Genomic DNA, 12,962 nt, shown 5'->3' on the forward strand with positions numbered 1-12,962 from the left:
TACCCCTGACCTCTGGATTCCAGTGTTAAGGCCCCTATTCCTGCTGACCAGGCCAGGGAGTGAGGACTTTACCATTCCATGTTTCCTTGGTGAAGCCACTCAGCGGTTTCTCGTTTTACATGCTCTGTTTTAGACACCTCCCACCACAGGCAGTGAGCCCTTCGAGGAGCTGGTGGTCCTGTTCTGCCACCCCCATAGCCAGAGGTCTCAGACCCCAGACTGGCCGGGGCCTTCCCTGCCAGTGCATGTGAATGTTGAAAGGAGGGTCATTTTAGAACTCCGTGGATGCCGGCCCTGTGCCCTGCGGGGGCACTAGTAAGTGACTTCAGCCTCCAAGGCCACACTACATGGAGCTGTGTGAGCAAAGGCCAGGAGTCACCCAGGGACCCCAAGTCTGTGCTGGCTGGGGTGGTGAGGGCTTGGAGATCGGCCTCCCAGGGTCTGCGCCTCCAGAGCCCTACAGAGAATGGGGCTGCCCTGGGCATGCCAGGTTCCTGGGAATGTCCCCTACCCCATCACATCCAAGTCACCTGCCTGTCTGAGGGCTTCCAGAAAGGAGAAGGAGTTTGAAAATCCAAAGTCCTTTCTCCCCCAAAATATTTTTTATTCTTGCATTACATTTGTGTTTCCAATTGTGAATAAAAAATGCTTAGAAAGTGGTTACAAAACAGCGTGAACTGGACAGGAGGAGCAGGCTGGCCCTGAGGGTCCTGTCACTTCTCCGCTTTGACAGCGTGACACGGGGCCTGGCGTCTGGGCGGGGTCAGTCGGGCTTCTCACTCTCAGGATCTGGAAAACAAAACCGCCACAGCCCATTACAGGCCCGCCGCGGCCCTCCCACAGGCTCCGAAACAAGGGAGGATGGGCGAGGTGAGGCCGGGCCCGCCGGGCCCCAGGCACTGTGCGGACAGTCCTGACCGCGGCACAGCCTGCAGCCTCCACCATCCGGGCCATCCTCCTACACTGAACGAACGCCTGAAACCCAGACAGCCCCGCAGCGCCTGCACGGCTCGGAGGTGCTTGGGAGCCAGCTGTGCTCCGCACCTGAAACGCAGCTGAGGGGTCTGCTGGTTCTGGGATGAGTGTCCCTCCTCCCTCCATGTGGGAGCAGGAAGCCTGATGCTGCAGCTCTGTGGGGAGGTGGCACAGCAGCCAAGGCAGCCGCCCTAGCGAAGCCAGCAGGAGACACCTAGACCCTTGGCCTGGGCAGGGTCAGGCCTGCGATTGGCATACAGGAGGAAAAGCCACTTCACTAGAGGCCATCGTGGGGGCCGGGGAGCTGGCCAGGACCGTGTGCTACATCTCCACAGGGCAGGTCCTCTCCCCAACCGCCACCTTCCCTAAGGCCCCTGTGCCTGCCAGGAAAGCCAGCACTCCTCACGTGACCCGTGTGACCTCAGCCCCAAGTCCTCCTCTTGATAAGCCCAGGAGTCTGAGAGCCCGACAGGGGAACCCCCACCTCCCTGAAGCTAGGCCCACCTGGAGCAAAGCAGGTGGTTCCAGGAACCAGAGCAAATTATGAAAATTGAGCTTCCCGGGAGACAGCTCCCGCGTGGACAGGGGCTGGACATGGTGTTTCACTGACAATGAAACCCTTTCTTCCACTGTGGGCAGAGCCCACTGCACTGGCTAGATGACATTCTGGTGCAGAGTGGTTGGAGGTCCAGCCAACAGCCTGACTCAGGCCAGGAGCCAGCAGAGCGTGGCTGTGCTCGGGGGCCAGGCCACACCCAGCGGGTGCAGTGCTGGGGGCCAGGCAGCCCCGCTGATGCCCTGCTCTCAGTCCGCCATGCCTGGTGCAGCCCAGCCTGTCACTCGACACCCCCACCCCCTCAGCGCCCCCCTCCAGAGGTGTGGGCGAAGCTGAGCCCAGAACAGGCCTGCTCGGGCCTCCCTGATCCTGCCCTCCCTGCAAGCCTGGCCAGCTTGGCTTTCACGTGGGCAGAGGGTAAGAAAAAGATGTTGTTTCACACTGTTTTCGAGCAAAAATGTTTATTTTTCTCCTTCATATGTACAATCTCTTGGGGATTCCGTGCCACTGATGGTCCGGTACGAGGAAAGGCCTAACAGGGAAGAGGGGAAACGGGCGAGAGCAGCCTCTATTTCACTCAAGAAACAGGGCAAGGGGCCCGCTATGGAGAACAGGAATCTCTTACGACAGCATCGTGCCCTGGCAGAAGATTCTGCGTAATCACCTAGAAAATTCAATTCTAACTGAATTGATGGAATAATATATTTAAACCAAAATAATTTAGCCCATTCTAATAAGTACAGAAACTATTCAGTTCACAGCTGGGCAGCCCCAGGCAGCCTGTTTTCCAGCGGGAAGTGGAACACATCTGCCAGTGAAGCCATCCCGGGGCCTTCGCCTCCCACTGTGGAGCTGTGCTGTGTTGGGGACGAGTCCCATCGAAACCTCCAGGAGAACGATCCTGCCCCCAGCAGACCAACCTTAGGGGTGGCCAGGAGAGCGGTCGCGTGCCAGGGCCGGGCGGAACCACAGGCCTCCATGAAAGTCATGGAACAGGAAGGGAAGCGGGCAGGACAGGACAGTGGCCAGGGCCCCAAGGAAGGGGCCGTGCCGTCTCTGCAGGGGGCGCTGGAGTTTCTGCGCCCAGCACACCCTTATGGCGTTCACAGCAGCCCGCCAGCTGCAGCAGCGTGTTTGCTCATCTAGCGTTTGCAGCCAAACAAAGCTGCTGGCATTCCTTATTGAGACCAACTGCTGCACATATGCCCTGTCCAAGCGTCCGTCTGTCATCTCTCAGTCCCTGAATGAGCCCTGGGAGACAGTGCTCTACTGAGGACAAAGCAGGGCTCACGTAGCATCTGAAGTGCTTCAATATTTAAGGTTGCTAATTCATTTTTTTGAAAGGCATTTACAACAGAAAACCAAGATCGAAATTCAGCTTCTGATTTGTAAACCATTCATATTTCTGCAAATTAAAACAGTGAATAAGGATATCAACACACAAGCCAATTGTAAATGAAATACACCTTTTCAGATAAATGATTTTTTAAACATCTTTTCGTCAGGGAACGGAAAAGCTGGAATTCAAGGCACTGTGCTTCTGCAGGGTGATGACAAGGTTCTACCCGTCAACTCAAGTACAGGAAGTGAGTGTGAAGACTGCGTGGACCCTGGGAACCTAAGAGCGAACGGGTCTGAAGCCACAGAGGAAGCCAGTCGCGCTGCCCACATGCTGCCCGCCTCTCGGCTGGGCACCGTGCCCACACAGGTTGGGGAGGGAGTCAGAGGCCAAACCACAAGGGGCAGGGCAGAAGGCTACATGATTTGCAGCTGGGGCCCGGGCGTGCTCACTGATGGCGGCCGCAAGAATGCAGGCAGCACTGGCACCCGGGCGGGGCTCCAGCTGCCCTGTGTTTCTGGCTGACCCACCTGGGCTTCCCAGGACCCCCAGGATGCTGGGGATGGGAGCAGGCCTCCGAACTGACCCAGAGGCCGCGCACAGTGTGGGGCTGGGAGGCTGGAAAGGGCAGTACCTGGTGTGGGCACGGGCAGGGCCGGGGCGGCTCCAGGAATGACTGTGGAAGACAGAGGGCTGGGCGCCGGGGCCAGACGCGGCATCCCCACTCCTGCTTGAGGTGTGGTCATCTACGAGACACAAAGACAAGAAGGTACACTCGGCTGCAATCAGCTGGCCTCCCCTAGTGGCCCCTGGAGTCACCATAGTTTCTCCACCCTCAGGAGACAGTGGTCCTGGGACCTGCCATTGATGGGCACCTCTAAGGGCTGATACCCAAATGATGGTGCAAGACAGAAAGCATTGCCCTCCCTCACTTGCTTCCCAAAGCTTCGGCCTGGCCACCTTAGGGGCCACACACCTGGGCTGTCCACAGGCCAAAATGGGCCTTGAAGCAGGACCTGAGGGGCCTGGCCCCTGAGGGCACATAAGTGGCCCCACACCCCTCCACCCAGCCAACAGGAAGGCCTTCTGCTTGCCTGGGCGGTGCCATTACGGGAGCTGGGAACAGCCCAGGAGCTGGGCGGAGCAGGTGCCCCAGCGCCTGGGCAGAGCCAGAGTGCAGGGAGGCCATGGCAGGGCAGCGCCTGCTCTCCAGCCAGCCGAGGGGCGACAACCGCCGCAAGACCAGCACGCTCTGATACGGGAACCTGACGAGGCTGCTGCAAGAAAGATCCCAGACCAACAGCCTTTGAATCCCCTCGGCAAGATGCTGGCAACTCAAATCCAGCAACTATAAAAAAGATAAAACATCACAACCAAGTGGTGTTTGCCACAGGAAGGCAAGGCTGCTGTCCTGCTGGGAATCACTTCGCTCCACAGACGCAGAGAGGGTGCTGGGCCACTTCCACGTCCCTGCATGGAAAGCTTGTTCAGCAGCCAGCGGCCGGAAGAGAGCCCCCGGCACCTGCAAAGGGCTTCTGCAGAATGGCAGCTAAGCCCCTGCTGTGGGTGAAATGACAAGTGCTCCCCCAAGGCTCCTCCTCGCTTCTAGTCAACATTTCAAGGAAAGAAGACAAATAAAAGGTACAGACTGGAAAGGGAAAAGGAAAACTGTCCTTATTTGAGGATGACGGGACTATGCACGGAGAAAACCCACAAGAATGGACAAATCAATTGCTAACAGCAAATAAACTAACAGCAAATTTAGCAAGATTGCAGGATACAAGGTATAAAAGCCTACCGTATTTTTATATACTAGCAACATACGACTGGAAAATGAAATTTAAATTTATAACAGCATTCCAAAACATCAACTACTTAAGAGATAAATTTAATGAAAGACGTATAACATCTTTACATTGAAGAGAAATAAAAAAGATGTAAATAAATGGAGAGATACCACGTTCATAGCAACACTCAATATTGTTAACATGTCCAATTTCACTCAGTTAATCAACTCCCAGTAGACTTAATAAACTCCCAGTAGAAATCCCAGTGAGTTATTCTGTAGAAAGTGACAGGCTGTTCCTAAAACATACATGCAAATATTAAGGACCCCCCCAAAATCAAGAAATTATTGAAGAGGATCAACACTGGAGGTCTTAACCTAACAAATATTAAATTTACTATAAATCTTCAGCCAATAGGAGAGTGAGGTATTGCCATAAGGATAAGGGCATGGCTAAAGGGAACAAAATAGCAAATTCAGAAATGGACCTACACATATGTGGTCACTTGACCAATATGCAATTCAATGTGGAAAGGAAGGTGCTGGAACCACCAGATATGCAGATAGGAAAAAAGACAAATTGGCCTCTACATCAAACTATATACAAAAGTGAATTTGAGATGGCTCACAGGATTGAATGCAATAGCTAAAACTATGATGCTTTTAGGAAAAATAAAATTAAAACTTCTCCCATTTCAGTTTTACCATTAAGAAAACAAGCCACAGATTGGTAGAACATGTCCATTATGCATATACGAGGGGACTTCAAAATTTTTTGCACCAAAATAAACTCATACTAACTTGTTATAATATGTCTGAACAGGATCTAGTTTGAAGCACTAAAAAGGATAAGACGTCAGTTTGAAAAGTAACACGAATTCTGCTGAAGCTGGAGCAAGAACAAAACATCAAATTTATGGTGAAGCTTGGGTGGAAGAACAGCGCAATCAGTGATGCATTATGAAAAGCTGATGTGGACAATGCCCCAAAGAAATCAAAAGTTTACAAATGGATGACTTGTTTTAAGAAGGGACAAGATGAGGATGAAGATGAAGCCCATAGTGGCAGACCATGCATGTTAATTTGTGAGGAAAAATTAACCTGTTCACATCCCCATTGAAGAGGACCAACGATTAACAGTAGAGACGACAGCCAGCACCACGGACGTCTCAGCTGGTTCAGTGCACACAATTCTGACTGGAAAATTAAGAGCTGAGCAAACTTTCCACTTGATGGCTGCCAAAAACCACTGCACCCAGATCAGCGGCAGACAAGAGCAGAGATTTTGATGGAAATGTTAAACAAGTGGGATCAAGGTCCTGAAGTATTTCTTTGAAGAACTGTAACGGGACATAAAACATGTCTTTCTGAGTATGACCTTGAAGGCAAAGCACAGTCAAGGCAATGGCTCCCAGGAGGGTGAAGTGTCCAGTCAGAGCAAAAGTGGACCAGTCAAGTGCAAAAGTCATGGCGACAATTTTTTGGGTGTTCAAGGCATTTTGCTTGTTGACTTACTGAAGGGCCAAAGAACAATAAAATATGTTTATTATGAGAATGATTTGAGAAAGTTAATCCAGGAAAGCTTCACCAGAGAGTCCTTCTCCACCACAACAACGCTCTTGCTCATTTCTCTCATGAAACAGGGCAATTTTGCAAGATTCTCAGTGGAAAATGATTAGGCATCCACCTTACAGTCCTCATTTGGCTCCTTCTGACTTCTTTTTGTTCCTGATTTAAAAAAAAATCTATAAAGGGCCCCCGATTTGCTTCAGTTAATAACGTAAAAAGACTGTATTGACAAGTTTCAGCTCCCAGGACCCCTCAATTCTTTAGGGATGGATTAAATGGCTGGTATCATCATTACAAAAGTATCTTGAACTTGATGGAGCTTATGTTGAGAAATACAGTTTGTATTTTTAATTTTTATCTTTTAATTCCATTTTTCCATTTTTAAAGTCCCCTCGCATATGACAAAAGGTATTTAATGAACTCCCACAAATCAATGATAAAAAGATAAATAAAATCAATGTTTAAATGGCCACTATCCTTGACCAGGAACTGTATAAAAGAGGATGATAAGAATATGAGAAGGTGCTCGAAGACAAATTAAAACAATGAGAAACCCACTACTAGGCTTCAAATTCCTTTTGCAAGTCGATTTTCAAATACAATATCCTACACCCAATATAAAATAAAGTCTCAAGAAAAGACAAGGCGATATAACGAAAAACTAGGTCAAAGGGAAAGCAAAAACTATAAAATATTATGTGAAGGAGATACAAGATTGAGAATTTTGGCAGAGAGTTGGAAACCATACAAAAGAAGGATAGAGCAGACGTGGGGAAAATACAAATTCTTCAACTGAAAAATATAATAATCAAAATTAAAAACTCAGTAAGTAGGCTTAATAGCAATTTAGACACAGAGAAATTCAGTGACCTAAAATCTGAAGAAAATGAGACAGGAAGGTATGACCCACTCAAAGGAAAAAACTTAATCGACAGAAACCATCCCTGAGGAAACAGAGACATTGGACTTACTAAACGAAGACTTCAAATCAACTGTCTTAAATGTGCTCAAAGAGCTAAAGGAAACCATAGACAAAGAACTAAAAGAAACCAGGAAAATAATGCATGAACAAAATGAATATATCAATAGATAGAAACTATAAAAGAGACCAAATAGAAATATAAGAGCTAAAATGTACAATAACTGAAATTTAGAAATTCACTAGAGGGGCTCACAAGCAGATTTGAGCACCTAGAATAAAGAATCAGCACACCTGAGACACAACTGAAATTATCAAGTATGAGGAGCAGAAAAAGAAAGAAGTGTACAGCGCCTAAGGGATCTGTGGTACACCATTAAGTGGACCAATACATGCATCGTGGGTGCCACAGAACAAGAGAAAGCCCAGAAATAAACTCTTAACGTAGATGGAGAAATAATTTTCGACAAAGGTGCAAAGACCATTAAATGGGGAAAAGACTGTCTTGTCAACAAATTCTGCTAGGAAAACTAGACACCCACATACAAAAAATAAAGGCAGATCCTTACCTTAAACCAAAAATTAACTCAAAATGGACCAAAGATCTATAAATGTAAAAACCAAAACTATAAAACTCTTAGAAGAAAACAGAGGGGGAAAACTTCATAGCACTAAATTTGGCAATGATTCCTTGGATATGACACCAAAGGCATAGGCAACAAAAGAAAAAAGGTAAATTTAAAAACTTTTGTGCATTAAAAGACACTATCAATAGAGAAAAAGGCAATTAACAGAATGGGAGAAAATATTTGCAAAGCATATGTCTAACAAGGCCTTAATATCCAGAATATATAGAGAATTCCTAAAACTCAACAATAAAAAAATGAACAAACTGATTCAAAAATGGGCAAAAGACTTGAATAAACGTTTCTGCAAAGATATGCAAATAGCCAATAAGCACATGAAGAGATGTTCAACATCACTAATCATTAGGGAAATGTAAATCAAAAACCACAAGATCAAAACCACTTCACATCTGACAGGATGGCTGCTATCAAATAGCCAGAAAATAAAGTGTCAGCACAGATGTGGAGAAACTGGAACACTTGTGCACTTTTGGTGGAAACGTCAAATGGCACAGGTGCTGTTGAAATCGTATGGTGGTCCCTCAAACAATTAAACACAGAATTACCATATGATCCAGCAATTTTAATCCAAAAGGATTAAAAGCAGGGTCTTAAAGAGATATTTGAATATCCATGTTCATAGCAGCATTATTAATAATAACTAAAACATGGAAGCAACCCACGTGTCCACTGACAGATGCACAGACAAAATGTGGTACATACACACAATGGAATATTACTCAGCCTTAAAAAGAAAGGAAATTCTCACACGTTATAACATGGTTGATTGTTGAGAACATTACATTAAGTGGAATAAGCCAGTCAGAAAAAGACAAATATTCCATGAGTCCACTCATGAGGTACCCAGAATAGACAAATTCATAGAGATAAAAAGTAGAATGGGGACTGGGGGAGGGGAATGGGGAGTTAGTGTTTAATGGGGACAGAGTTTCAGTTTTGTAAGTTAAAAAGAGTTATGGAGATGGATAGTGGTCACGCTTGCATAATATTTTGAATGCATTTAATACCACTGAACTGTACACTTAAAATGGTTAAGATGGTAAATTTTATGTGTATTTTACCACAACAAAAAAAATTGGGGAAAAAAAAAGGAATGAAGTTCTGACACATACTACAACATGGATGCACCCTGAAAACATATCAAATGAAATAAGCCAGTCACAAAAGGACAAATCCTGTATGATTTTATTTCTGTGAAGTACCTAAAAAGTCATAGAGAAAGTCCTAGGAAATTGCCAAGAACCAAAAGCACTCCAAGTCTGTTCTCTTATCACAGTGCAGCTAAACTACAACACACCAGTCAAAAGGTCCTTAGCAAATTAACAACCATACTTTCTTCAAATCACAATGGAAATTATAAAATATTCTGAAATGAAGGTTAATAGAAACGTTACACAGCAAAACTTTTGTGATGCAGCTAAAGCCATTAGAGGGAATTTTATAGCACTGAATGTCTACATTATAAAAGAAAGGCTTGAAATCAGTGAATCACACACCTTAAGAAACTTTCTAGAACAACAAAATCCACCCAAAGACAGAAGGAAAGAAATAATAAAAGGAAGCAATTAATGAAATATACAATAAAGACTATCATCAAAAACAAAATGCGTTCTTTGAAAAGGCTAATAAAATGCACACCTCTAAGGAGACAGTAAGGGAGGCGGGAGGGAGGGAGACAGGCAGAGAGGAAGCAGAAACCACCAGCATTAGGAATGAAAAACAGGACATCACTGTAAATCCTGCAAACAATAAAAATGAGACACTATGGACAATTTTATGGAAATTCATTTGAAAATTTAGAGAAATGTAGAGGAGAGGTACCAATTGCTAGAAAAGCAGAAATTAATACAACTGTCACAAGAAGAAACAAAATGCAAATGGTGTTAAAACTGTAAAAGAAATTGAGTCTATAATAACAATCTTTACCCTCATGGGATGTGTGATAAATACAGCAAAATGTCAATTATGAGTGTAGGTAGTGTATATGGGTGTTCACTGCAGAATTTTCAACTCTTCCGTGTTTGAAATTTTTCAAAGTAAAAGGTCACATAGGAAAGTTTCCCACACTAAAAAAATAATAATAATACTCTAGCCCAGATGGCTTTACCAATGGACTTCACTAAACATTTAAGACAGAAATAGCACCAATCTTCCACAAACTCCTCCAGAAAGTTGAAAAAGAGGAGATACTCCTTCAACTAGTCCTGATATAAAAACATGTTATGTGCCAAGACCTATCAGAGCAGATCCCCACTTCTGCCCTGTGTTGGTTTGGGCGAGTGTGAGCTAACGCCCAAGGCTGGTGTCACTCAGGGATGGTGTACACACCTGCCCCATTCTCCAGCCTGGAGACAGACCGAACTCAGGTAGAGATGGGTCTACCTGCCAAGGCAAGGCTGCCCCTGCCAGCTCTGAGCTGCAGGACTAGGGCTGCCCAGGCCTGAGCTCTGGAGTGACAGTCGGGCCTTGTCCTGTCCCTTCCACCTGCCAGCCGCAGGGTCTGGGCAAATCATGCACCTCCCAATCTGTAAAGTGGGAAAGCCTGATTCCTGGGGCTGTGGTGAGAATGAACTCAGATCATGAAAGTGAAGAGCTTAACGCAACGCCCATCTGTCACGCAGGAGGCTAGTGAATACCACAGGCCACAGCTACCCGACCCTGCCAGCATCCGAGCCCTGCCCTGCACTCGCAGCCCGCACCAGGGGCAGCCCGGCCCACCTGGGCTTCCATGTCGTGCAGCTTCTGAGTCTGTTTCAGCTGGTTCAGCGTGGGCTTCAGCTGCGCGGCCCCCACCGTCTTGCTCGTCCACTCGTCCACCAGCTTGTGCAGATCATCCGTGAAGGTGCCTTTCTTGTTGTTGCTGTTGTTCACCTGCGCCTGGACGTGCAGGGTGGGCTGGGGGCCTGGCTCAGGGCCTGGGGCCAGGCTGCTGGTGGAGGACCCTGGGGAGTCACATACAGGCCAGGATTGGTGATGCCACACACTCTCCATGCCCCCAGTGGGCTGGCTGCACTCATTCTTATGTGACAGCCGAGACGATGGTCTCACTTCAGCCAGGCAGCACCTTGCTTCAAGAGGCGGTCTGGATTAAAGGGCCTAGCTGCCCTGTTTGAGACATGGTGGGGGTGGGTAACTAGGCTGTGCCAGGTGGCTGTCACTATCTCATAAGCCAGGCCAAGGGACAGGACCCTGCAGCAGCTGGCAGCCTCCGCTCAGCATCCACTCTGTGCCACCGCTGCCCATCCCCAGACTCACGTGTGAGAGAGCTCAGCAAACTCCTAGCATGGCCAGACACACGTGTATTGTGGCCTAGGGTCAGATTCCTCAGGCTCTCTCTGGCCTCTGCATCCTCAGCTGTGACATGAGGACACTGGGGGGGTGGGAATACTTTGTGCAGAGTGTTCGGCACACAGTAGCTTTGGCTGGCTTGCTGGCAACCCCTGGCCTGTGGGAAGATGCTTGCCATGGGCTGCGATATTTGCATTCCCATGAACCCTAATGGCTTGGTTGTTTGGAATTCAAGACAGAGAAATTGTGCCTTTCCTTACCAGAGCATTTGGGGAAAATATTAATAAAGGGTACAAATACCTAGAGCCACCAGACCTGGGCTCCACCAGCCCTAGCCATGGGCTGGGGCAGAAGCAGGAGGGAGCAGGGAGCTCCTCTGGGGAGATGAGCACTGGAAGATTTATTTTTAAATGACCAAAATGGGATTTCTTAATTTTTAAAATTGTGTTCCTCCCCCACACACATAATTTCTGGTTAACGATTTTGAATAAGCCAATTTAAAATTTTTCTGCATTGGAAAAATAACCTAACGACCAGCTCTTCAAACAAGCTGTCCCGAAATGTAGTGGACTTTAGTGGCTAGCAATGAAAAAGCACAGACACAATGACTAAAAATTAGTGATGAGATTTTACACACACGGAGCTATTCCTACATGAGAAGTTCGGCCAGAAAAGAAAAAAAAATTAAAAAAGAGAGAGAGATGAGAGAGAGAGAGAGAAGTGAGTGGCCCAGGTAGACTAATACCCACTCGGTCCTGGTATCTGTCCTCGTGGGAGGCACTCATCTTTAGGACTTCAAGGAAATACTCATCCCTACGGTTTTGGAAAAGGAGCCAATTAACAATTGGTAATTTGTGGATGTTCTGGAGAAGGACAAGCCTGTTAGATGTGAACTGGCGAGACTGCACAAACTAGGAGCCATGGAGACACAAAGGGGGGCTGAGGGCAGCTGTCCCTCCAGGCAGAAGCGAAGCGGCGCCCAGCAGAGGGGCACGGAAGGGCCACGCCCGCCCAGCTGCAGGGACCCTGATGTGCACTAGCCACAATAAAGCCCATGCGATGAGAGAGGACAAAGGGGGAGAAAACCCAGATAATTACTACTGCTGTGTTCTTTGCCTAGGCAGAGACGCTTCAGGGCAGACCCTGCAAGGGAAAAAGAAACGACACAAGACCACAGGGTTAGGCAGAACAGCACACACCAAGACACGCTACCACACCTCAAGCAAAAGTCGTCAGTGTGCAGGGAGGGGCAGACACAGAGAGGAGGGCCGACCCAGCCTGGGGTATCTGGGCAGCCCCCCAGGTTAGTGTGCAGGCTCACACGAGCTTCACCCAGGTGGCGGAGGTGCCAGGGCCAAGCCCCCCAGCTTCAGGGAGCAGTGTTTGTCTCTAGAAGCATATTCCAAGAAAAGAAAAAGAGAGGGGAAAAAAAGGAAAAAAAGGGAAAAAAAAAAAAAAAAAGCAAAGCATATTGGCTGGCTTTCCAACATCGGGCTATTGGGAGCCCCACTGGTTGGGGCAGGAAAACCCATCGACAGTTGCCACGAGAGCTCTGGAGCAGAGCTGGGTGCAGCCTGGCTTGGCCACCGAAGCCCGTCGGAGGTTTTCCAAATGCAAAAAGATACATTGTTTTGCAGGTCTGAGGCCAGTTCTGGATCCCAGATGGTTGCCTTGGATGAGGTCAGCGATTGGTGTCAAGAAGGGGAACACGAGGGTTTCTACCTAACGGCTGACTCCAACATTTTGGGACATTGATTGCTGCCTCTTCTTTTACAGTCCACATCCACAAGGGGCAGGGTGAGGCCTCCATTTGGAACATTCCAGCCTCCTTGTTACCGGACCACCACTGAGCGGACCAGCCCCACACTGACCAGAGGCTGTCT

The 12,962-nt window shown here is 47.7% G+C and overlaps 1 protein-coding gene across 1 annotated transcript in view; it reads right to left on the minus strand.

Annotated features, from left to right (window-relative positions):
- Window positions 1-763: 763 nt before the first annotated feature.
- The window catches only part of WNK2 (WNK lysine deficient protein kinase 2), a 124,428-nt gene continuing 112,229 nt past the window's right edge, over window positions 764-12,962 (minus strand). The window contains exons 26-30 of the mRNA XM_012651814.1: window positions 12,178-12,222; window positions 10,491-10,733; window positions 4,172-4,185; window positions 3,505-3,616; window positions 764-789 (exon numbers count right to left, since the gene is read on the minus strand). Of these exons, the coding sequence (XP_012507268.1) occupies window positions 764-789; window positions 3,505-3,616; window positions 4,172-4,185; window positions 10,491-10,733; window positions 12,178-12,222 (440 nt within the window). The remainder of the gene's footprint in view (window positions 790-3,504; window positions 3,617-4,171; window positions 4,186-10,490; window positions 10,734-12,177; window positions 12,223-12,962) is intronic.

This window comes from Propithecus coquereli, unplaced genomic scaffold (assembly GCF_000956105.1).
Source record: "Propithecus coquereli isolate 6110/MARCELLA unplaced genomic scaffold, Pcoq_1.0 Scaffold370, whole genome shotgun sequence".
Classification (NCBI taxonomy): domain Eukaryota; kingdom Metazoa; phylum Chordata; class Mammalia; order Primates; family Indriidae; genus Propithecus; species Propithecus coquereli.